Here is a 26,744-nt window from a genome sequence, read left to right as displayed (position 1 = left end):
AAGTTTTGGTGACTTAAAAAAATCATGAAGCAAATTAATATCAGAGCTCATCCTAGACTCCAGAAACCCCCAATTTCTAATTCAATGCTCTTTCCACTGTCCTATGCTGATTTGGGGGGGGGGTGGATGTCTATGTTGCCTAAATTCTTTTGAGGATGATTTTAAACTTATTTGATCAACGATATAAAAATACAGCTTATATTCAAGGACTCATATTATTCTCTGAGGCAGTTTGCTATTAATAGTCTCATGTCAATACAAAATAGTAATCAGCCTCCATATAACAAAATTTCATGAAACATTTATTTTTTTCACCATATTTAAATTTTATTAAAATGAATGCTGTAAATAGAAGACTGGATTTTTGGTTTATGAAAATCATGAACCAACCAAAGTAATTGGCCAGTTTAACCTTGGCAAATGGACAAAGTACAGGGAGTCCTTTAAGGCAGGGCTCCCCAACCTTTTTGGCACCAGGGCCAGTTTTCATGGAAGTCAATTTTTCCATGAACCGGGGAGGGGTGGATGGTTTCAGGATGATTCAAGCACATTACATTTATTGTGCACTTTATTTCTATTATTATTACATTGTAATATATAATGTACACAACTCACCATAGGTTGGGGACCCCTGCTTTAAGGCATCCAGGGAATTGAAGGGCCTGGAAGGGGATAGAAAGATTCTACTCTAAATCTATGCAGCTGTTATGCAGTTCCTACCAGGTGTGGTTCTCAAATTATCTGAAATCTATGAAATGTTCAATCCATGGCCGACCTTGCCACAGTCCTACTGTGCATGACTAGAATGCAGGTCAGACCACACGTGACCCACCGTGTGAGCACTCAACAGTGCTCACAGGAGAAGAGAGATCAAGAGCTCAGTGCCACCATAATATTCAACAGCTGCAACATTTCTGAACTCTTACTCTCAGTTTTTTTCCTTATCTTGTCACAGCTTGGTAACAAAATGTTTCCTAAGCCAGCATGTTCTTTATACTACACTTTAAGGAATACTGCTCTATGGAGTGGAGGAGGTTATTTATTTAAATCCAATAAATTCCACTTCTTCCATCTTGGAGTAAAGGTTGCTCTAGGCCTTACCTCCCCAAGGAACTACATGAGAAATCTAGTTGGTATGGACACCTTTGAAACGGGGAGGCTAGAACCTTCTCTCTGTAAGAAAACTGTTACTCAGTTAGGGACTTGGTCAAATTGAAGGTCTAGGAACCATTGTAAAGTCTTTTGACCTCTTGCTCTGCTTGCCCCAGCCTAACAATGGTAAATGTAATGGGTCAAAGAAGAGCACCCCTCTGGCTTTCATTTTAAGTTCTTGTTCATCATTTATAATGTTTGCTGTAGTGGGGCTGTGTTTGTATTCCACATTTAGAGTTGTAGGTTACTTGGCATGCTAAGGACCTTAGATTTCACAGGAAGACCAAAAGTATGCTAAGGAATAATTTTTTTTTAATAGTTAGAAATATTTGTAGACAACTCGAGCACCTTAGAATACAGTGAGTTTTCCGCCACTGGACACTTAGAGAGAGAACTTCATGCTTAAAAGAGTTTCTTTTAAGGATCCTTCAACCCTCAAGTTCTACTCTCTAGACCAACCTCTTAGTGACACAGAGAAGGTCACAGTTGTTTAATGAAAGGACCAGTAAAGAATCGAGGGCTGTTTGCTCCTGTCTCCTGAGTTCCATCCACTGTCAGGCCATGCCCAGTAATGTTGATTTTTTTTTGGTGGATCAAAAAGTAGCATTTTGGGAGTAGTTAAATTACATGTATTCTTTTTCAACAGAATTTTTCACATTTATGACACACATTTTAATAATTCTTAAAAATAGGATTATACTTCATGGAAAATTATCATAAATTTTAAAAGACCGAGCAGACTATGTGAATGACAGTCTGAGTGTTTTTGCATTTCTAGATCATGCCATCTCAGCTAGCCTGCTAAATCACTCTAAATAATATATATTTTAAAGCAGAAATAGCAATTGCTTCTCATTTCACTGGATATGTCAAAAGTTAATTAGAATATTTGGAATGTCTCTGAGCTTCTTAGCAAAAGTTGCTAAAACTGAAAAAAACCTCATTATTAAATCTGAAAAATTTATTTAACTTTTTTTTTAAATTCTGAGAGGCATCTGGTTTAGATAAATTCGTTTTGTCGGTTTAAACTGGATTATGTGTCTCTCCTGATGCTGATGAGACATTGTTGGCAAAGAATAAGCATTTTTCATCTGAAATCTGTTACAGGGAGTATTATTGTATCAATTTTTGATTACCGTTATTTATTTCTCTCTCATTTTCCCCTATAATGCATGCAGCTCAAACACTCACTGGGAAATAGTTTATAATGTATTTGTCAGAAGTTAAAAATTGCTTATTGAAAATAGTAATAACAACCAGCACATGCATTGTCTACTGTGTACCAAGGACTATTTTTAAGCACTTTGTGTGTATTAATTAATTTATTTTTCACGATAATCACAGGACAGAGGTAGCATTATTATTTCTCTTTTACAGATGAGGAAATAGAAGAAGTCATGAAGATATGATGAAGCCAGGATTTGATTCCAGCAATCTGGTTCCAGGGCTTGTGTTCTTAACCAGTGAGGAATTAACTACTTGTTTTAATACACAGATCATCAGACTCATGGCTTGACCAATGTTTCAATGTGAATAACAACTTTTCTGAAGAAATAATTGAAGTAAGTAGCATGACAGCTTTCTATATCATAGCCAGAGCTGTTGCAACTCTGCTGCTCATCATATAACGTACACAAACTGTTTACATGACTTTTACCAGCTTACATGTGTTTAGACAAAAATGTAGACAGTGTTTTGGAAAGCGCAACAGTTGGAACCTGAACAAAATGTGGATATCATTGATAATATTTTCTTTCCTTTAACAGTATTTTGCCTTCCATATAGTTTCACTGTCTTTAGTTGCAGGCTTTCTGCTCTAGGATGTAAAGTGTGTGCAGATTCTAGGTTGTTGTATGTCCTCAAGACAGATAGAACACTCATTTTATTGAAATATCCATCTACTGTTTCATTTTTATTTATATAAACATAATTTATAACATTATTTTTTCAACCAAGTTATAAGGCTTCTACAGTGGGATGTATAATACTATTATCCAGTAGAATCAATAATCACACCATTCTACTTCACCTTAATATGTCTGAAGGTTTTATTTATAGATCTGGGTTTATGTATGTTTATTTTTACATCTGTCCATGACACCACACACTTATATACAAATTGGGAATAAATTATTGATATTTTATCTTTGTTACCTTATTAAAGGTGATCTTATAAATGTGGTGAATAAGTGCATACTAAACAGATGAAATGCTACAACAATTACATTTTAAAATCTCCAATTTCCTTTTACTTTATGTAAATCCTGATCTAAGAAAAACCTTAGAAATCAACCAAAGACATAGAAATCATGTATCTAAAAATTCACATTTGTGAAACAGGTACACCAGAGGTGAATAGTTGCTTTAAAAACAATAATTTCTTTTAACACATGATTAATATATTATTTCATTAATTAATAAATTCTCATGCTATTTTAAAATATGATTTAATTTACAAAGTCACTTGAAGGAAGACTATCAGAAGAAAATATTTACAGAGAAGTGAGGATCCTCTTTCAAATGTGTATAAAAGAATATTGCAGTCAATTATGCTCTTATCTGGAGTTAATAGAAAGCTATGGCACTTGATAATTCTCCCAGGTTTTAAAAATTCATGTATTCCTTTTAGAAAATCCCCTCAGTGGGATTTAAACACCTTTCCTAAAATATTTTTCATGTTTTTCTTCTGTCTGGTGTTAAAGATAGGTCCATTACAGGCAACACATCAGCCTTTGAAAAAGGTTAACTTAAATTGACCTCATGGATTTCTTCCCAAACAAATACATTTTTAACCTACAGAGATCTAACATTTCTGACGTTGATGATAAAATTAGCTGTATTTTTCAAACACAAGCTAGTAACTCCTATGTGAAGAGTGCCTTCCTATGCAGAGTACTTTGAGAAATGTCTTTCATCTTGTGCTTCCTGAAATGGTTATTTCTGTCTGAAATCTGCCTCCCCACAATGGCTCACTGCTTCAGTTCCACTGCTGCAGTGCTCAGTAACTTCCTTGAAATGTCTTTTGGGCTGATGACAGCACCTAACCACTCCCTGGAAGATTATAAAGGTCAGAGAGTCCCTTATTCCCACAGCTGGTCCAAAGTCCCTAGACCATGAAAGCCAGAAATGACAAGTCCGTTATGATGTTTTAAAACCTATTTTATCCAAGTCATTTTAGACTGAATCATGATATAATCTATGTAATCCTCTGGCTTGAGTCTTCGAGGATGGTGATTTGTTACAAGGCAAACGTCCACTGAGAAGTATTTCTTACATGAGTATTTCATAGCCAATTTGACTCACAAGGAATGCTTTTGAAGCCACCATGCCATCACTTCCTGCCTGCACAATGCATGATGCCTAGCTACATGTTGCATTGTATTTAACAGGTATTCATGCATCTTATCTCTCTGTTGGTGTTCAGATAGTCAAGCCTTGCACATGATTTTATAACTTGTCCCCTCCTATCTCTTAAAAGCGATGACCTCAGTGCTATCCAATTGGGATTCTGGGAAATATATAAATTAAGCTGTATTAAACTGAACTGCCTCACTCTGCTCCTTGGCTGAATTCTAAGGGCAGCCTCACCATCTGTTGCCTACCTACCTTCTGGGAAGTGGTTCTTCTGCAAATGCAGTATATGTGCTCATGAAGGGCTCCCAAAGCCCAGGGTCTTTGTCTGGCTAGGTCTCCAAAAGTCTATGAGATCTTGGGCACTAACACTTCCTCTGGACATTTCTGACTTTCAGCAGAAGACACACATTGCAGAGATTACAGACAGCAAGGAAGCTTAACAAAGATCAAACAATTTTTAAATATTAAAAAAATCAACAAGAAAAAAATCAAACAATCCCATCAATAAATGGCAAAGGAAATGAGCAGAAACTTTTCAAAAGAAGACAGAATAATGGCCAGCAAACATATAAAAAAATGCTCAACATCTCTAATCATTAGAGAAATGCAAATCAAAAACCACAATGAGATATCACCTAACACCCACCTGACCCCTATGTCAAAAAATCCCAAAACAACAAATGCTGGCAAGGATGTGGAGAGACAGATATACTCTTACACTGCTGATGGGAATGCAAATTGGTGCAACCTCTGTGGAAAAGAATTTGGGGATACCTCAAAGAGCTAAAAATAGAAATACCATTCAATCCAGCAATAGCACTATTAGGCATTTACCCCAAAGAGCAAAAGATATTCTGTAATAAAGACATCTGCACCCGAATGTTTATGGCAGCACAATTCACTATTGCAAGGATGTGGAAATAACCCAAGTGCCTGTCAATGCATGAGTGGATTAATAAAATATGGTATATGTATACAATTGAATACTACTTAATTATTAAAAACAATGGTGATCTAGTACCATTTATATTTTCCTGGATAGATCTTGAGCCCATTATCCGAAGTGAAGTATCACAAGAACAGAATAGGCTCCACATGTACTCACCATCAGATTGGCACTAACTGATCAGCACTATGGTGCTCACATAGTAGTAATATTCTCCAGGGATTAGGGGGTTGGTGTGGGTAAACTCACAACTAATGGACATGGTGAGCATTATAGAGGGGAAAGGCATGCCTCTAACCCCCTTGGGTGAGGTAAAGTCATAAAATGTAACCAAAATGTTCGTACCCTCATAATATCCTGAAATAAAAATAAATAATAAAATAAAATAAAAGAATTGAAAAATTGGACTAATAGCTAGAGACAAGGGTTACATGATAACGGTGATGATGTTGGTGAGAGTTATATATCTAACTTTTTATTGCTTACAATTTACCAAGTAGTAGTGTAAGCATATTACCTATATTAAGTCATTAAATTCTTAAAGAAATCTTATGAGTTAGAGATTTTCCTCAATTTATAGACTGGAAAATCAAGGTACAGAGAGTTTAGGTAACTTGCCAAGGTCTACACAGCTAATGAGCAGTAGAGTCATTACTTAAACCCAGGCTGTCTGGTTCCAGACCCTGCCATGTGAAGCACTTCACTGTAGGTTTTAATTTTTAATTTGTATGACAGCATTTGATGTTAGTCATATCTCCTGAAAAGTTTGGCTGGTATTCCTAATCTCTGAACCATGGGCTAAAATCACTATCTTCCTAGGTGTTGGCTCACAAGGGGCATTGAGAAATCCTTCCTTTCAGGCCTCAAATGGTTCTAAGACATTTTCATGATGATCTTTTCTTCATCTAGGAGAAAAATGTGACTGACTACACTGTCACTGTGAGACCAAAGTTTGGACTATCTCATAATTCCATAAAGTAATTAATAGAATTACAGCAAAGAGAAAGAACAGAGTTTTTGTACATTTTTTACTTTCTATGAGAGAGAGAGAAAAAAACAGTATGTTAGTACCCCGTTTATGAAAGGAAAAGTAATTGGGTGTCATGCTTTCAGTTTTCTTGGGTAGAAAAGAGGGAAATAGATGATCTAGGCCTTAGAGAAGCTGTATTTGAGTTGTATCCACAGAGCTTGGCCATGAACCAGCTGATCTCTTTTTTACCTCCTCAAATGCTGGAGATGGTCCCAGGGAGTTGGGAGGGCAGGGAAAGCCTTTACTGTTCAGACTTTTGAAATAATTGAAAGGACCAACTAATTCATCAACATAAAACAGAGAAACCCAATATAGTTAATATTGGATTATTAATTAGCATTATCCCAAGTAAAAACAAAAGGGATTTTGTTGAAAAATTCTCATAAATAGAGCCTTTTGCAGTTCTAAATTATTAATACATTGACTTATAAACACAGCCCATTAATTGATTAAAGGCCAAATCCCTGATATTCAGGGAAGAATTTCCTGAAATATCTCCAACAGGACCTGGGAAGTTGATGAAAAGTTCTGCTTCACTTTGACCTTGTCCAGCTAATTGGCCTGGTGGTGACTAACACACACACCCTTTGACCAACAGGCTATTATATTTTCCATAGTGTTTAAGGCTGTTAGGCTCAGATGACTGATGACCTTGTGAAAATGCAACATTTAATAAGCATCATTAGCTTAGAGACCTTGGCCACAAGACTTAGTGTTGTTCTTTTCTTTACGGACAAATTCAGCTAGAATCTCTGGATACCCACCTCAAGCTTCATTAAAGTATGTGGAATTACATTTATGATTCAATCCTATTCTCTTGTGTAAATATAGTCCTTGATCATCAATGTTGTTCCACACATACATGATGCAATGAAGGAAAGCTGTTACAGCCTCCCCCGTCTCAGACATGTATGACCTTAACCTAACACTTGCTTTAAAAATCTCAATTTATTCCTCCAGCCCTACCTGAATTCAGATGGTGAACCTGGAACCTCACCTGGGATATCTTAAAAAACATAAATTTTGTATTTTTCATATTGAGAATTGAATACCCCCAATCTGAAATCTAAGGTGTTAAGTTGACTGCAAGAATAGCAAGGGCTAGGAGAAAAAGTCAGTGAGTTTTGATTGAAATTTTAGCGAACAGCTTCTGGCTACATTTTTCAAGGGGAAATTTCACTAAGAACATCCCTTGCTTGTGGTCCAGAGACCAAATGTGAGGGATTAGTATATTTTGTTTGATCATGGATTTTGGTAATGTCTCTAGCCCTTTCCTCCTTGCCACTGGCCATTCTTTGTAAAATGTTCAAGTCGACTGGACTCAATTGAAAGTAAAAAGACAGGTTTCTACCATTTCAGTCCTGCCAGAGGGATAGTGTTTTTCTGGGAACAAAAACACTTTAAGTTACTCTGTGTGTGATGAGAAAACATTTCTCATTAGAAGTTTGTTTTTGATTGAGTGGACATGGGACCAATCTGAGCCAACAACAGATCAGAATGTGCTGGGTTAGATTCGGCGAATGGAGGTTTCCTTCTTCATCCTACAGCCCACGAGAAATGGTTATTGTCTTTCATTAAGAGAGAAAGGGAAGGAGAAGCGCATGGCACAGCAGAGGTGAAATATTAACATGAAGCCTGGTCAGGACTGAATCCTTGTGACCGTAACTGCTGTCACTTAGTGACTCGGGGTGGAACTACCCCGAGAGCTAAAAGGCTGAAGCTTTTTTTTTTTTTCCCCTTGTAGAATAATCCCCGCTTAAGAACCCTGAGTGTGCATATCCCTCTGAAGATTTCTGACAGCTTGCCTGCCTCGAGGGGAAGACAAAATCGGATTTAGTTCTTGTTCTCTTTTTGCAAATAAATTCCTTCTTGATAAATATGGTTGCCAGGCCACAAGCTAACGTGTAACGTGAAGATCAAATGTCTCTCCCATGTGGGTCTCTATGTATCCATCCACCTCTCTCTTCCTCCCTTGCTCCTGCCCTCCTTCCTTCCCTCCCTCCTTCACCCTCTCCCTTTCTCTCTGATAGAATTGCCTCTCTCAGATAGAATCCCCTCCTGCATTTGTTCACTCATTGACAACTTAGTTTTTTGAGTGCCTACTATGTGCCATGCACTGTTCTAGGTTCTGGTGATGTAATGGCAAACAAAACAAAACAGACCATATCTCTAACCTCAAGGAGCTTACATTCTAGAACTCTCTGAAGTTTGATTGAACCTTGGCTCTTCCTTTGCTAGCTTTGTAACTTTGGGGCAAGTTACTCACCCTCTCTGTTCCTCATTTTCCTCACCCACAGGGATAATATTAGTACTTGTCGCAATTTAATCCTTTTTAAGGATAAAATGAGGTCATATATGCAAAGTGTGGCTCAGGGTTAGTGCACAGTGCAGGGAGTGATTTTCACCGATGCTGTTTGTATTATCACATTCTTTCTTTCTGAGGTGCTTATTGCCTCATTGTTTGGTGACCTGAAAGAACGATTTCCTTGGTGCCTATTTTCGCGACCAGGGAGCAAGTAAGAGCCCTCTTAAAAAATGCCCAGGGAGCAGCGGTGGTGAGAGCAGCACACGCCTGCCTGGAAGCGCATCATCCAAGCATGTCTTAGTGCAGTCACCCCAGGTGCCTTCCAGGAAAAAATGAGAGTGAGTACTCTGTATGTTTAAAGAGGTGTATGAGCAAAAACAAATCAAAATGAGTTTGGGACACACTTTGTAAATACAGGTTGAGTATCCCTAATCTGAAAATCCCAAATCTGAAACCTTGTGAGCATTGACATGATGCCACATGTAGAAAGTTCCATACCTAACCTCATGGGATGGGTCACAGTCAAAATGCAGTGAAAACTTTGTTTCAGGCACAAAATTTTTAAAAAATTTGTATAAAATTACCTTCAGATTATGGGTATAAAGAGCATATGAAATATAAGTGAATTTTGTGTTTTGACTTGGGACCCCAAATATGTCAGTCATTATGTATATGCAAATATTTCAAAATCTGAGAAAGTCCAAAATCCCAAACATATCTGGTCCTAAGCATTTCAGATAAGAAATACTTAATCTGTACATAGACCCTTTGCATAGTAGCAAAATCAGATATACTGCTTTTTCAAAGGGAAGTCCAGCCTTTTTCTCTTCTACATTTATAATGTATATCTAGAAGGAAGTAGAATCTCCTCTGCTTTCTAGTAGCCTATTTCCCAGTACCTTAACTCTTTTTATTTTGAGACTGAGTCTTTCTCTGTTGCCAGGGCTAGAGTGCAATGGCATCATGTTAGCTCACTGCAGCCTCCAACTCCTGGGCTCATGAGATCCTCCTGCCTCAGCCTCCTGAGAAGCTGGGACTACAGATGCCATGATACCAAGGCTAACTTTTTAATGTTTTTGTAGAGATGGGGTCTTAGTGTTGCCCAGTCTGGTCTCAAACTCCTGGGCTCAAGCAATCCTCCTTCCTTGGCCTCCCAAAGTGCTAGGATTACAGGTGTGAGCCATGGCACTTGGCCTAAATCTTTGATATTAGCGAATGAGGTAAATCATTTCTGATATTTTTTTCAGATATACCAAATTCTACTTTTGGTAGTGTCCTTCTGCCCTATGTGCCTTGCAAATGGCTTTCCTGGTTTCTGCTAAGAACAATCGTGAATCACTAGCTTGGGGTAACTTGTGTCTCTTAACACTATTAATTTTAGGAAAATATTTTCAGAAGCTTGGAAAGCCATATATTTAATGTCGTTTGTCTTTAAAACATCACTGTCCAAGGAAGAAACAATCACCATGCTTTATACATTCATTAAATCAATGACATAGTTTCTAAAATGAAAAGAATGTTTTAAAACCTTTCTTTTTAGCCTAGAGGAAAAGTAAATTCAACCTTTTACATTACTCTGCTTTTTAATAAAACTCTAGGTATAGTTTATTCTTAATACAAGTAAGTCTTTTTATTTGTTATTATTAATTATTAAAATTTGCTGCATAATTAAGGTCTATTTTTTGAACCAGTAAATATTGTTGTACAAAGAAGTGTCCATTTTTTTCTTACCCTTAGTTTTTGCTTCTAAATTCGTATTCTTCATAAGTCAAAACAGTCCACTCAATCCTGGGGTGACAACTTCATTTTTGGTATTCTGAGTGTGAAACCTTGACAAAGGTGTTTTTAGATTTTATTTTGGTTACAACTCTTGTTTTCCTTTTATTCACATGCACTTTGACCTCCATCAGTATTTCTTTAAAAGAGGCTTTAGCCCCTTCACTGTTTACAGACCAGGTATGCGACTTTGAGCAGGTAATTTAGCTTCTGAAGGTCTTGTTCTCTTCACAAGCAAAGTAAAGGGCTGAACTTCATGATCTTTAAACCTATTGAATCTATTCAAATCCATTTCTTTTTCATGATAACTAGAGTATGTGAGACTTGGTAATAAAGGTACTAAGGCTTACTCTGTAACCAAAGTAGAAATAAGTTTCATTACTCTGAGTAATTAAAAAGACCTGAACAATGAAATGCCCTTGACACTGAGATTAAACCCACACCAGCCTAATTTTGCCTTTGGTATCTTGGAAGACATTCCAGGTTACTGGAAAACTTCAGGCATGGATGGGAACGTTGTCCTTCATTGGTACAGACCACAATATTAGACAAGAATCCTCTAGGCTTTTTTGTTTTTAATTCTCCAACCAAATTCCAATATCAACACATGTTCTTGTGATCTGTTTCTATCTCATCAAGTATAGAAAAAAAAGAATTAAATGATATTCAAGTGTTCTGGTTATCAGAGTTTCAGATTAAGAATCTTTATTTTGTGGATTCTATAAATGAATGATTAATTAATGGGTAGTTAAATCATATTCAGAAAGGAGCATTTTTTTTTCTCATGTAAAGGCAAGAGAGGATATTGCATATACTGATCCAAGTGTACTAAATTGAGGATAGAGGGAATGACTGCTGGTTGGGGACCAAAGAAATTGCTTTATGTTGACTGCAAAGAGCACAGGGGTCCTTTATAATAAGATTATGTCCTTATAAATTTTATATCATTTTTTTGGATTGGCTCTATTATTCTGTACCCCCAGTATAAGGTAACCTATTGTTCTGTACCCCCAGTATAAGTGAACTGCTGAGAATACTTTGTCAGGCTCTTACCTTGAAGAAGGTCATCGTTGATCCATCTCTGACTGCCCCATATTCTATCTTGGTTTGCTTTGCCAGATCATCTGCTGAATCTATGGGGGATTCCATTCTCTCTACTGTCAAGAAGGCAGCCAGATTGGCAGTGTAGGATGAAATGATGATTAGGGTGAAAAACCACCATATCCCTCCAACTATTCTGGTCGATAGAGCTTTGGGCATCAGCTCTGATCCTGTGATGGTATCATCAGAGTAAGGGTGTTAAACACAGTCAGAAGGAAAGGGAAGACTTATAGTTAAACACTATTGTAGGAAGATAAGCCCATTAAAGACTTACTATCCTGTATGTAGATAATATAAATGCATTTTCTAGGAAATGGAGAAAAATCTAAATGATCCTCTTTCAAATCACGAATGATTACTACTGGTTAAAATGTAATTTGTCAACAGTTGACAGTATTAAAATGGTTTTAATGCTGAGATATTCTACACCTAAAATTTAGTTTTTAGTTGCTGAAAATTGAAAAGTCAATTCCAAGGCTTTTGGCCCTTTATTATTGCCTAAATGCCTCTTGTAATATGAAGTAAATGTTCTACATCTTTGTATAACTATGAAAAGCTTTGAAATGCTAACATTTCTATTTAAGTTTAAGGAATGGGAGAAACTTTCAAAAGATTTACATATTATGCCATTTGTCACATGTGCTTTAATAAAACGTTGGAATCTTACAAGTAAAATGAAGATACAGCCATCCTTGACAATGGATGAATCGTTTTTTATAGTTTTATGTTACTTTTACAGTTATAATTATTTTTTCTAATGTAGATTCTTATTTGGCTAAAAGAATACATTCCCTGAAAAGCATAATTTTGTCCTTAAAGAAAATACTATTTCTTATTTATACTTGAAAGACTGGCTGTTTCTGGTGGGAAGAAGACCTTCCTGGTAAGATTATACATTTTAGATGTCATTCAGATGGTTACTAATTATTTCTTAAAAATAACATAGAGGCACTTAATGTATTTACCAATAAAAACCTTCCTCTCTAAAAGAAATGGCTCATGGGCTAAGTTTACTTACACAAAAGACAAACATCTTAAAATGACTTATCTCAATTTTGGTCAAACTGAGCTGTAGAAGTCTATAAATCCAGCAGCAGAATTAAAAGGGATGAGAAGTCCAATTAGAGTTCACTGCAATTGTACTGATCTGTGAATGGATTTTGGCTAGTCCACTTGCCTGAAATTCACAATCAGTCTGTACTTAGCATTTCCTCCACAAACCTGAAGTTATGACGGAGTTTATGTGACCAGTTAAAAAGTAGAAGAAAAACATTCTGAATTTGAAATCCCAAAGAGTGAAGTACAGCAGCTCAAATATCTGGTCTACAGTATCTTTTAGCTATACTGATAAGGTGTTTCAAAGTTTTACAGTTTATAATGGTTTAAGATGGAAAGGAAAATTGAAGTTCACCAATCTACCAATAAATGAGCTTATGCTCAGTTTTAATCTATAAACAGATGCACGTATGGCTCATGAATCAAAGCCAGCTCAAGGCTAGTGATAAGCAGATCAAGGTTAGTAGAGTTTCTGGGCTTTGAATTAACAGATCTATTCTCCTAATGCTGTTAGGTATCTTTGTGCTTTATTTCTTTTTAATGAAGTAAATGGTTTGAGTGCAGTTTGTATTTCCTTCTGTTGTTTGTTTGAATTTGGGTGTGTAATATTACACAGATTCATAATGGTTCCCATTAAATTGCCTCCAAGGATTTAGTGGAATAGTTTGCTGCTGTTGTTTTAATACTGTGGTTTAATGGGATTTATATGCCTGTGGGTGTGTGTTTAATGCCCAAGGTTGTTTCATATCTTTGTACTTAATTGATCTAGCAGCCTTGTGGCAATGTGATATTATTTTGGCTCTTTAGTTGGTTATCATTAAAATGACGTTTATTTCATAAAATAGCCATGGGAAATAAATAACACAGTTAATAGATATATTTTTCTCAGCTTGTAGGTACAGAATTTCTACTATAAATTTATTCTTATGTTATTTGGTTTCATTTATGAAAAGATAAGGTTTTAGCTTATTTATACATTTGCATAATTGCGTTTTAATAGTATATGACAGTAAAACTGGACAGGAAGATGAACAACCAACTGTTGATATGTAATAATATAAATTCCCATCTTTCATACTTTAAAATGCATGTTTATATTTTTGGATGAAGTTACCTAAAATGTAATAAAAATATTAATAGAAACCTACTGAGATTACATTTTAAACCCTTGGTAGATGGTAACAGTTATTAATAAATTTCTCAATGTTTCTTAATGTTTTCAATTTCCACACAATTGTGTGAATTTCATGACTCTCAGTGTTAACTGATTTACTTAGAAATGGCTTCATTCACGTAGAGATGATATGTGTAAGTTTGGTACTCTAGAGGATGAAGTTATGAAAGCAATAAAGGTAGAGTAAAACATCATTAGAAAATATTCAGGATGAGAGACAATACTTGCTGAAGTCTCTTTAGTGCCTTTTACGGCAGACATGACAGCCAATCCTGATCCAGACTTTGCTCACGCTCTGCAGAAAAGAGAAAGTCTGAGCATCACATTAAAAAAAATTAAACAAAATAGTTTCCAATTGAGCACAGTGACAAGCTTCTGCTAACAAGAGAGGATAGCATGTTCAAGGCCACATGCTAGAGACAGATGCACCAACAGTCACAAGCACCACAAGTTTGTTCATGGAAACATTTGTTGCACCTGACAAATATTTGTAAACTTCTTGGAAGACAAGCAGAGTCTGGTTGGGGCTGACTGTCATGTACCCAAGGTAGTGGTAACTAACAGACACTGCATCCCACAGTTTGCTGTGGGTGATGGTAAACTCCAAACAGGCAGAAGATGAAAGAGAAGTTTTGGGGGTGGGTGTCCTCACACGACAGAAGGCAGTCACAGTCATATACCTGCACAGACCTGCGGCAGGCTTTGTGAAACTTAAATGTATATATTTTTCCTATTCTAAAAACTGGAGATGGCAAGATATAGGGATGGGTGTCTCCTTTACTCTGAAAGTAATTTTTCTCAAGATAAATATTCTAAAATTTAAATGCACTGGTAAAATAGCATATGGCTTCTAATGGGGTTTATTGCAGGATTTATAACTCTGTGATATATTTTATGCAAGTGATTTCTAGTAAATCAGGTGATGTCTGTGCCTAGTTAGTAGTGCCCACACAAACTGTGTTTAATTGTATAACAGATGATTTGCTCACTTTCCTCAACTATCTGATATTTCCACACTAGAGACTCTCTCTCTAATCTGAAGACCCACAATATAAACATTTCAAGTAGTATGGTAACAACTCTCTAATGAGAAACCTCAGGGTCCACCCCCAAATAGCAAATGTGTTTAATGTATATCCCAGTTGAATTTTCCTTTGCCAATGTGTTTTGCAGCTTGCAGTCAAATGAGTAGATACTCTAAACACAACAGCATCTGTGACTTATGATTTTCTTAAATTAATGCATTTAATCTTAGAAGTTTTTCTATACCATATGCCTGGAATCAAAGCTGAAGAAAAATCCACAAAAGAGATGGATTTTTTCCAAAGTTTAAAACAATTTCTTTCTTCCCCCCAACCAGAGTAAAATCCCCCAAATCATAGAAAACATATAAAAGAGATCACATTTCTATGGTTGAATTTTAGTTTCCCAGCCCCTACAGTTTATTGTTGCTATGGTTACCCATTGAGGGAGAGTGTGAAATGGCACTGGGGGGGCTACGATGAATCTCAGTAGGGTTTGTCAGAGTGGTCATTAGGTGGAAGTTCTAGGTACTGTCAGTAATTGGAAGAATATAAGTGAACTTAATCTTCAAAGGATTTAAATTCCACTCCTTTTAAACCTCTGGCTTATGGAGTTATGGCCAAAAAGGAAAGGACTGACATCTCCATCTATGCAAGTTTGTAAACAATTTCTAAGGCACTTTATCCTTTGCTACCCAGGGGAAAATTTGTATTCATTGCTTGATAAAAGTGTTTTAGATATGCAGCAAGGGAGTTCCATTTAGGTTATATTTTTTGCTTTTTCTTTGTCTCCAGAACTGGCTAGAAAGTCAAGTTTCTATTTTTTTAAATTGCTGAGATGGTGTTTGAGCCTACCCTCTAGCTTCACGGTGGAGTTTACCAGCACGAAAGCCTGTCAGCAGACTGTGGGATGCGTGCGACAAACATGGGCAACCGGGGTACCTTGCTGCATGAGAGCTCCAACTCCAAACCAGAAACTGTTTAGTAAAGTAAAATTGTTTTCCACCACATCTGAGTCAGGGTTGCACGGGTGGGGGTTATACCACTCATAGGGTGTAAACCTGTGGTAGTTAACAGAAACAGTCTGTCAATATCAGATAAACGCATGGGGGCACCGACGAAACCTGCTGAGCAGAGCAGAAACCTCAACAGTTAATGATGAATGCTTCACACCAAAAGAGGAAAGGCCGTATTCATAAACTTACAGGTTTGGCAGACAAAATGCAAAAAAAGAGCCTTGAGGAACTGGTATTTACCAGACTTCTTATTTCTAGGCAAAGCCCATTGGTCAGCTGGAATTGTTCTCCTCAGATCTAGGTCTACGGAATTCTTCTGAGTTCTCATTCATTTCCAGTTTACTAACCAACTAGATGAGCTGTAAAGAAAGGTTCACTCATCCCAAGTATTCACCCCACCAAGTAGCTATAAGCATGACAGACACACACTTGTTGCATAGGAACTACAGTGTCAAGATACCGTGTTGCTAGGTCCTTGGGGAGACACAAAGAAGAGGGATGACTTGCCTTCAAGGGGTTTCTATGGATAGATGCTGAGCGGCAACCTAGGTGGTCTAGGAAATTTGAAGTGTATCAAAGGGACTGGCTGCAAGGCTACAAAATATTAGGGAACTAAAAGAAGAACTGGATTTGTGATGTATTGGATATTTTTAGGATAATATGTGGGAAAATATCATAATCCTTAAATGATAAAACGAAGTTTGAGTTTGGAAGTATTATGACCCAGGCCTACTGGTACCTTAGTATTAACTCCATAGCATGCCTCACTGGAGAATTTTAAGTTCATAATTTGCTATTGATTTGTCTTTAATATAATTATTTTCAGAACTATGGCCTGTGGTCACTTAATCACCAACACTGCTTCGGTAAGTAACATATTTTCTACAGCATTATCTTAGGTCTACCTACCAAGTGGTGAGCCACTGGCAGCAACATTTTCTGGAAAAACAACTGTAGTCTAGGAAGTTGACCTTGAGCAATTTACTCAACCTCTCTGGCCTCAATTTCCTTATTTGAAAAGAGAAGGGAATCCAGGTATCTTTGGGGGTGGGAGGCAGTGGTGGTACTTAAAATGAAAATCTGTGGAACTGAATACATTTTTGGTTCTTTTCCTATTTTCTAAACATCTATCTGACCTATGTAGCCCAAAGAATATCCCTGCTCTGTGGTTATTTTGGGGAGCTATCTTGCCAAGCAGTGCTTATTTTTCCAAAGAGGCGTTGGCATATACTCAGCAAAGTGATCTGGAAATGATTTCAAATGCAGTCATTCTTAGCACTGGAAGCTTTGCCATTTGCCATTGGGTTCTTTGAATGCAAGCAGGAGTGTTAGAGTAGCGTTAAAACACCGTAAAGCCAATGAGAACATATGGAACCCTTTCCAGCCATAAGGTTTCAGCAGTAAACAATAACAGGTTGCTGGTCCAATGGGGAGAACTGGGCTTGAGGTGAATACATTATCTAAAGCGATGAGCAGGGCACACTGTGAATTATGCAGAAGGAACTGGGCAGACAGTTCATCTTAATGAAAAACCATTCTCCAAACCCCTGGACACCTTCTGGAAAATGTACAGTGCCTCCTTATTGAGTCTTAGGGGAACTGGGAAAACAGCCTTGTGGTTTATTCCACTGTAATGGGATAAACCCGACTCATTACTGTGGCTTCTCCTCAGCTGCAGGGTGCACCGTGCAGGTTCCTACAAAGCTTATGAATAGAGCTTTAATTGACAATGCCATGCCAATGCATTTCAATTAATGTTTAAACAATATAATTAAGTTTTGAATTTATACACTCTTATAACCATAGTAGTTTGCTGAGCTGAAGAAATGAATACCAGTATTAATGAACCTACTAATTGAAACAGTATGCAGAGTAAAGATGCTGTTGCTTAAACAATATCATTGTCACTCATACAATAATTTAAAAATATTAATTACAACAAATTAGGAGGCTTATGCATTCGAGAGAAGGTTTTTTTTTTTTTTCCAAATAGACCATAAAACCTGGCAACCACCAGCCCCCTGATATTCTGGCATTTTCCCCCTAGATATGCTCCCATTAATGAGCTCACTACTTCCCTCCTTGGAATGCTACTTTTAACTTCATCTTGTTTCCATATTTCATACTTTGCACTTATAAGTGAGCAATTAATCTAATTTTTTTTTTGTGGCAAAAAGAAAAGCTGTCTAAATACCAATGTGATTCTGCCTGCTCTGCAGAGATATTTTAGGTTCTTTCTCTTCGGGATTCTGAGTGACTTGGGGAGCGTGAGGACTGGTGAATATTAAATGATGACATGATGTTGTGCTGTAAGACATTGGCTTTTTATAATGCAATAGACCTACCTGTGCCTGGATGTAGATATTTCAGCTTGGAATTCCTAACACCTGCTTAAATAGCCAGTGTGACAGCAATGTCAGCATCAGGCAGTCTGGGGAAAGATTAATATATTACCTACACATCTAATAATCTGAAACTGCTATCCCCAAATGACTCTCAAGAAATTGATACTGGTCTTTAGTAAAATGTTACAGAAAGGGACAAATGTGTTTAGAAACTATGTCATTTGGAGTTTATGTTTATATATGCCAGGTTTATAATGGAATGGAAGACATAAAATGATCCTCAAACTGAAGTTTTCTAATTAAACCTTTTATGGCTGAGAGTGGACATTGGGTTGAATTGAGGAGGGGGAAATCATTCAAAAGAAATGCTCTATCTGAACTTGTAATGCAGTGACTGGGTTTGTACCATAACCTTAGAATTTGCTTTCTAGAGTATCTTTGCTTGTTATTTATTTATTGTTTTGCCAAATGACAACTTAAAAAATGTCCATTTTAAGAAGATAAACATAAATCATAAAATGTAAGCAGGCATTCTATCAGGACATTTGGTCTATTTAAATTGTATTTATGATGGACATAATTCCTTAGTGCTAGATATTTTTCAAAAAGTAGGAAAAAATGTCAACTACAAAGCTAAAACCCAACATATACACTTATTAAAAGTCATAGTAATTAATTTTTTATATTATTTTCCTTAATATGACTCATTAATATCTATAACTTTATAAATTTAATTCACGTTAGTGAATGGTTTTTAAGCTTAGATGCAATGATGGAGCTTTATTTTTCCCCTTTAAGAGAACATAAAAGGATACTTCAAAACATAAATGCAAAAGCCTCTCTAGAGCTAAAGATGATTATGCAATTAACTGTTTTTTTATTTCTATGTCACTAGCTTTGACTACAGACTACTAAGATGCTAACCAAAAATCATTTTACATCTTAGCTTACAGGTGCAGAGAGATTGAGTTCAGGGTCTCAAACCGTCACAGTGGGAAGTAGAAATGAATTGGCACACCTATTCAGCTAGAATTTTGTTTTGGGGAATCACTTCTGAAATACACTTCATGGCTTTATAAAGTAGAAGCAGGGATGGATTCCAATGTGTAGAGAAAGTGAATGCAGTTGAGAGTACAGTCTCCGTGACAGTGCACCTGTGAACTCCAGAGTTATTGTCTATATTTTTATATTTTGTGTATTTTATCATCATGCTGTTTGCAAGTCTGCATTAATCACCTCCCAACCAAGACCCAGTGCAAGAAGACAATGGAAGGGGAGATGAGGAGAATGAGCTAAATAAGGAAGGGCTGGTTTATAGATGGTACTGTCAGTGAATAGGGAATACTGAGTGGACTGCATTGATGTGTGTGTATGTTGGAGGGTGCTGCTATTTTAGTGCAAATAGAATGTGTAAAGTCAGAAAGTGTAGAGGTCTGGGTCACCAAGAGCTTATGGTATAAGAGACAAACAAAGAGAGGAAAACCACTGAATGTTACACTATTCTGACATATTCTCATGACAAAATTAAAGTGATTTAAGGGTACCTTAAAAGGTCAAGTGTAAAAGGGCACTTTTACTTTGTAAAAGGGTACTCAGCCTATGTGCTGGTGAAACTTTCAGATGCTGCTGCTATGTTTCTTCTCCCACTTACTTTGGTCAAGTCACTATAATAAATAACGTATTTGCTCATCAACATTGTCTTTCCTGTTCTAATCATCAGCACCACTGCCTAGACAGAGCCACAGACTGGCATGTATGGAAACTCACGTCTCTGCTTGGATTGTTCTACTGGTCCTAATATCACCCAACAGGTGTTGGCCTCTAGGCAGAGCATACAACAACAAATTAACACAAGATTGCTTGTTAGAGGGTACTTCACCTTAGGGTAGTCATTCCAGGGCAACATTACCTTTACTTAGAAGCCAATAATGAGAAACATACCTCCAAAGGTGAATGATTTATTTTTTCTTAATTTGATTTCCAAAGCAATATTTTCTTTGATTGTTTCTAGCATAGTTTCTCAATCTTGGCACTATTGACATTTTGTAGTGGGTAATTCTTCATTGTGTGTGTGTGGGGGGGGCACTATCTTGAACATTTTTAGATGTTTAGCAGCATCCCTGTACTTTATCCACTTGATAACAATAGCACTCACCACTCCTAGTCGTGACAACCAAAGAAAAATGTTTGCAGACATTGCCACATGTTCCCCAGGGACAAAATCTCTCCCAGTTGAGAACCACTGATCTACAGCAGGCATACTCAAACTACGGCCCGTGGGCCACATGCGGCCCGCTGGGGACATTTATCTGGACTGCCGGGTATTTTTGCCTCTGCTACTTGTCCTGCTTAGCAGCTGACTTGTCCCGGGCCCACAGTGTGCATGTGTGGAATGTGCACCGCACTCTCCAAGGGCCCTCCAACAGTCTGAGGGACAGGGAACTGGCCACTGTTTAAAAAGTTTGAGGACCCCTGATCTAGAGTATTAAAGTATCAGAGGATAATATCACTATACATACTCTCAATATTTTATTTTCTGAAATAAGACATATGGCAAGACAGCTTTGGTCCCTATTTAAAGTATGAAATCTGGGATTTAGTAATGTTACATTTTATAAGGTGTAGAGAATTTCAAAACATTCCTTTCATGTTGAATATATAAATATCCACATGTGAGAGCACAATTTATTCAGGTTGGTTATGTCTGCCTTGTGAATCTTTAAGACCTTTCCAGCCTTGGTTATTTTTCCAAGCTTCTTTATAATTACACCAGGGAAAGAGTTACCTGGCATTAATCAAAACCAGACAGTGGACAATGACAAAGAGCTAGCATGAAGAAATATTTCTCTTAGAAATTCCTAGAGGGAAAACAAAAATTGATTAGGGAAAAAGTTCACTGAGTTTTGTTGAAAGGTGAAAAGATTGAAAACAAGTAGGAAACATACAGAAGCAATTATTTTTTTATGCGGTTTATCTAGGGATAGCAAATGTTTAAGCCAACAGAAAGATAAAATAGCTGTTTCAAATTCAACATAAAAGGTATTTAGAAAATATGATCTACTAAGAGGTATGAAAATCTCTTAAGGAATTGTATAGAGCAGAGTGGTTAAACATAGAGTTAAATCTCAAAAAATTAAACCTCAACTGAATCATCATAATGGTAGCATAAACATTTCATGCCTCCAGGCTATATCCATAAGCAGTCTTTCCTTTCAGCTTTATTTCTAGCATTGTTAACTCTGTAATGTTCATGAAAATAAATTTCATAGAATTTTCAAAGTATTTTACTTTATTCCTGAGGATTTCACAAACTTTTTATTCCAATGTCTTTTATTTGATATGACAATGCCTAGCTAACTTTTTTCTTGCTTTGCATATCCAAATGTTCCAGGGGTTAAATATCTTGAATATTTTATTATTCCTATTAAAACATTTTAGATGGCTTGTTAGGTAAGCCATGGCTTTCGTTGTAATAAAACTCAGAGAAAATGGATAAAGAACCATTTTATTTTGCTCGGAATATGGATAAAATTAAACTAATCCTAAATATTTTTTCCTTACTCTCTTTTAAAAGTAACTGTACAAATAATTATTAATAGAAGACATTCATTTACTGAGTGGCTTTTATGTGAAAACCTTGAGAGGATAAAACATTAGGCAAAACTAAAAGTGCACTTCAAAGTTCTTAATTTTTGTCTACTTCTAGAACATACAGAAATCTGAGGCCAACCTACACCTGTTGCTACGAATTCAGTAGTTCTTGAACTTACCTTGCGATCACAAAGAGTACACAACTGACTCCCAAGCAGGCTAAGAGCACATACATCCAAATATCTGGAGACAGGGGGTTGAGGAAGGAGAAGACGCCTGGGTTGGTTCCATTGGGTTTCCGGTAGAGAATGCTGATGCCCAGGGTCATAAACGGTTTGGAGAAGTCGATGACTTTCTCCCGCACGTAGGTGATGGTTAGAGGAGCCACTGCCAAGTCAGCTTTCTGCAACACAAGTCCAAAACACAAGTCAGGTTAGTTTAGCTTTTTAGCAAAAGTCTGGATTGTTCCTGAGCACCTCTGATTCCTATTCTCAACTCCAAATGCTTCTCACACAAGCAGCTTCTGTGGTGATTGGCTCTCATACAAAAACAGTCCATTTACACAGTTATGCTTATGAAATAGTATTTATCAGCAAAGAGAAACCAAAAGTATAAAACACACACACACAGGCATATATTCATCATTCTGGAACTAAATGAAGAAAAAAAATGCAGAAGGATGTCTTTATAAAAGGCATGTGAGAAAAAGAAGGAACAAACAACTCAGTCATAATAGTTGACAACATGAGATTTTTCTCTGAGCTGAAGACTTTAGTATTGTTAATTTAAGAATCACTCAGGTTTATTCTTCAGTATAAAGGATGGAACCATAAATTTTTATTGTCAATTTTTACCCTTACTTGCTTTTCTAAGTAAGCAAACTCCATTTTTAGGTTGTTTTCTAATTTTTTTTTGAATTTTTTTTTATTTCAGCATATTATGGGGGGTACAGATTTTAACGTTTCAATAAATGCCCTATACCCTCTCCCCCCACAAGTCTGAGTCTCCAGCATGACCATCTCCCAGATGGTGCACATCTCTAATTTTTTTTAAACCATTTTTATGATTCAAAAAAGAAAACATTTCTTCTGACACCATTTTTTTCTCTTTTCATTTACTTCCTCTTATTATGCAATTTAAAAGACACATTAAATGTTTTTCTGCTTACATGATCAATGAGTTCTTTAACCATCCCATTCCACTCTCCTTTGTCATTTTGGGCTCCATATTTGCCATCAGGGACTAGTTTAACATCATAAATAAAACCCAGGATGTTTGACAATTCTTTCAACAGATCCAGGCAATATCCTTCAAATCTGTCATTTCCATACAGGGGCTTATCCGATTTCCTATACATCACATAGGGCTCTTCCTAAATAAAACAAACCAAATATGAAAACCCTGTTATAATGAAAGGAAGAACTTACTCCATCGGCAGCCTGAAGGTATAAAATATTTTAAAACGATTTTGACAAGTTGAGAGTACTGAAGTCAGTCACCCACTTTCCTGCCTACATCCTCTACAAATACAGAACACTTCACATATTATTTTTTCTTTTCCTCCTGCTTCTTTGGATGAGAGCTTTTCCATCCCCTGCTGGGTGTGGAGCTGGGAGTGAACGGTGTGATAGAGACACAGCCACATTCAGACATGGGTCTGAGAAGAGAGCAAAGCTCAGGGGGCCATGGGGCCCAGATGCCTGGCCTCCCCGCTGTGCCTATACCCAAGCATCCTTCCCATGAACCTTCCTCCTTCCTGGCTGTTGTCTAAGAGCCTCACCTTAAAAAAGAGAAATCTAAATCACCAAATAATATCTCCTCTTATTCTTCAAACTTTCCTATCTACTGACTATTCTCATTTCCTCATCTAAATTCCATCTCATTTTCACTATTTGCTTACTGTCTATTTATTTTGGTTGACTTTCTTCAGGGTAACCTATTCCAAAGGTCATTTGTATATCTTTTATCATCAGTGGTTCCATTTCTTATATGAAATCACCTCAAATTTCACATGTGGACACTCTTTGCTTATGTGCTTACATAATAAATGCTCATCCTATAAATAATGGACTTCTACTATCATGGATCTATAACCTTACTAATTCTCATTTGATTGAATGAAAGTTCATTTTGTTTTATAAAATTATAATAGTTATTTTACTGTTGACATGTGCTGTATAGGTAGGTTTACCTTCAAACTGATAGTTGAGTCATGCCAATACAATAGAAAACTCTATATTTCCATAATACAGCTGCAAAGAAAGTAATTACCAGAAGAACAAGCGTTTTCATTTTAGATGAACAATTCCTTATAAGTTAATGATTTCAAAAATAAATTGATTGGACTTTATGAACTGAAATAAGGCAGACATATCTGCAAGTGAAGATTTCAGAGAGTTCTGCCCCTTTCCCACCACCCTTGGGAAAGGAAAAGGAGGAAGAAACAACCGACAGGTGTCCAGTGGCTGGATGGTGTATGATCAGTGTTCCAACAGGAGGCAGGGCTTTTGAAGAGCAGTTAATTAAAGGGCTATTTGCCAGAGGTGTTGGCAGAGCAAAGGGAGCCAAGGGAGGTGGGGTGAGATTTTGGGGCAAGGTATAAGCATAGAGGGAACAGCCTCATCAGGAAGCCCACACTGCCCAGGGCCGAGGTGAGAGTTCTCCAGAGCTTCTGGGCCCCAGAAGCGAGGCCATTGACAGAGCAGGGGCTACTGTGGAAGGCCAGAGGCTCTGACAAAACCACTGGGTGGCAGTTGGGAGGGGACTGGCATAGACTTCTTCTACTTCTCTTCTCGTATTCATCTGGTCTTTTTGTCAGAGTCTCCTTGTGGTTGAAGCCAAGCAGCAGCTAGAAAGCAAGGAAGACCAGCTGGGTGGGGACACAGACCAGGGTATGGCTTGAAGGTGGGTATCTCTGGACAATGTTGGAAGCTTGAAATTCAGTTCTATTATAAGTATAGGCTTTTAGTGCCCCATATAAAAATAGACAGAACTGTGGGTATGAAAAAGACAGTAGAAAAATCAATCAGAATCTAGGGTAAGAGATAAGACAGCCAGAATTCCACAAAGTCCACTTACCAGAATGGTGGTGACAATGAGTGTTCGGTTGGCCAGTGAATCGGTGATATTGTTGGACCTGTCTTTGTTGCCGTCTGTCATGTTAAGCCCACTGTTGGAATTCCAAATCCCAATCTACACAGAACACAGTACATCAGAGGCTGCTGGCTGCCAGTGATGGCATTTACACTACACCAGGAATGGGCACGAAAGCTCACAGTTTGGGATATGAGGGACTCACAGTAGAAGCTACTCAATGAGGGAAAATGAAACAATGGAGGAATAAATGTGTAGGTGAAATAGGAGAAATCTGTGCTATCAGGGGCATGGTGGAAGGGTCTCTTTGTGTTTTATTTATTAAGCTCATTATTCTTTTTTAAATTAAAAATGTTTAAGAATTCTTAAATGAATGTCAGATTTTTCTCCCAATATATATTTGTTGAGCATCTACATATGAATCAGGCACTATTCTAGGCATTGGAAGACATAGCAATGAATAAAACAGATGAGAATTCCTGCTTTTGTGGAGCTTGCATTCTACTGGTACAAACCTTCTGATGCCAAAGTGGGATCATCAGTATCTTTAAAATTTATGAATAACAGCATGGAAGGAGCAAGGTGGATGATAGAAAGATGGGGTATCAAAAAGAGAAAGATAAATGGAAGAAAACATGGATGAGAAGTAGACTACGTTCTAGGCCTCTCTTCATTGAGGAGCTGATGCTAGGCAGGGTATGCCTCTCCCAGACCCTAGTAGGGCTGTATTCATACCTCTGTCAGACCCTGCCTCTTCTGCTATTACCGTCTGTTTACCTGTCTTCTCTGTACACTTGGCCATGAACTTCTTCAGTGATAGTACTCACTTTTATTGTTCATTGTTCTTTCTATCGCAGAATGAACCATGGCTATTGGTATTCAATAAAGCCTATTACTCTTTTTGAAAGTAACAACCCACATTTTTCTCCAGTGGCTGAGTCACTCTTGGGTTATTAGGGCCCTGCAGAAGTATATTAATTTGTTTAGTATCTGGGGGATCCCAGGAGAAGAGCCTTAGGGAAATGAGCTATTTGAATCCTTCTGTAGGCATTTAGTGCCGGCCTCATGCAGAGCCATGCAAGGGTGATTCAGAGCTCTGTGTCCTTGAACAAGATGCTATCCTTTCTGAGCTTCGGTTCTCTAAGTATGAAGTATTTTATAGACATAATGAGAAGATCAAATGAGATGATGTATGTGGAAGTGTTGGTGTGTGTTAAGAGTTGCACATATGATATTAACAATAATAAAAGACATTCAAATGACTGCCCCAGTAATTTCTTCAAGCTTGCCCTGTTGTGAAAGAATTTGGTATCTTTTTTTAAATCCATAAGCTAATAAAGTAAAAGATTTATGAAAAAGAGGGGCAGTTTGGAAATGAACATTAACACTTGAACATACTTTGAGATGGACAGGGTGGATCTATGCTTGATTCCTAAATAGATTCCTCCAATGGGAAGGCAAGCAGGAATGTTAGGCTCTGTCCTTCTTTGATTTTCTATTTCTTTGCTTTGATTCACCGCCTAAATTCACCAAGTGGAAATTCATTTAGCTGGACAAGTGTTTTTTAGAGACATAAATGCTTTGAGGAAGTTTCAAGGACTATACCACATTCACACAATAGTGTAAACTACTTCAATTTCACTGTTTTTTTCTATACTCAGTTAGGGTTAGTTGACTGGAGAAATAAAGAGGTCTAGATAAATGGGGGTATGGAGGTAATTTTCGCACTTGAAAATATTATTATCTTGCCTGAAAAGAGATACTTATTGGGTTATTGGCTGGC

The 26,744-nt window shown here is 37.2% G+C and overlaps 1 protein-coding gene across 6 annotated transcripts in view; it reads right to left on the bottom strand.

The window, feature by feature from the left end:
• Positions 1 to 26,744, bottom strand: part of GRIK1 (glutamate ionotropic receptor kainate type subunit 1) — a 383,917-nt gene that overhangs the window by 24,141 nt on the left and 333,032 nt on the right. For all 6 annotated transcript variants that reach the window (XM_020284806.2, XM_012780941.3, XM_012780946.2 and 3 more), the window contains 5 exons: positions 24,947 to 25,060; positions 23,037 to 23,240; positions 22,048 to 22,271; positions 15,859 to 15,977; positions 11,617 to 11,834 (listed from right to left, as the gene is read on the bottom strand). In XM_020284806.2, coding sequence (XP_020140395.1) covers positions 11,617 to 11,834; positions 15,859 to 15,977; positions 22,048 to 22,271; positions 23,037 to 23,240; positions 24,947 to 25,060 — 879 coding nt within the window. The remainder of the gene's footprint in view (positions 1 to 11,616; positions 11,835 to 15,858; positions 15,978 to 22,047; positions 22,272 to 23,036; positions 23,241 to 24,946; positions 25,061 to 26,744) is intronic.

The sequence above is a fragment of the Microcebus murinus genome, chromosome 1 (assembly GCF_040939455.1).
Source record: "Microcebus murinus isolate Inina chromosome 1, M.murinus_Inina_mat1.0, whole genome shotgun sequence".
Classification (NCBI taxonomy): Eukaryota; Metazoa; Chordata; class Mammalia; order Primates; family Cheirogaleidae; genus Microcebus; species Microcebus murinus.
Note: the sequence above shows the minus strand (reverse complement) of the source record. Positions and strands in the feature narration are given on the sequence as shown.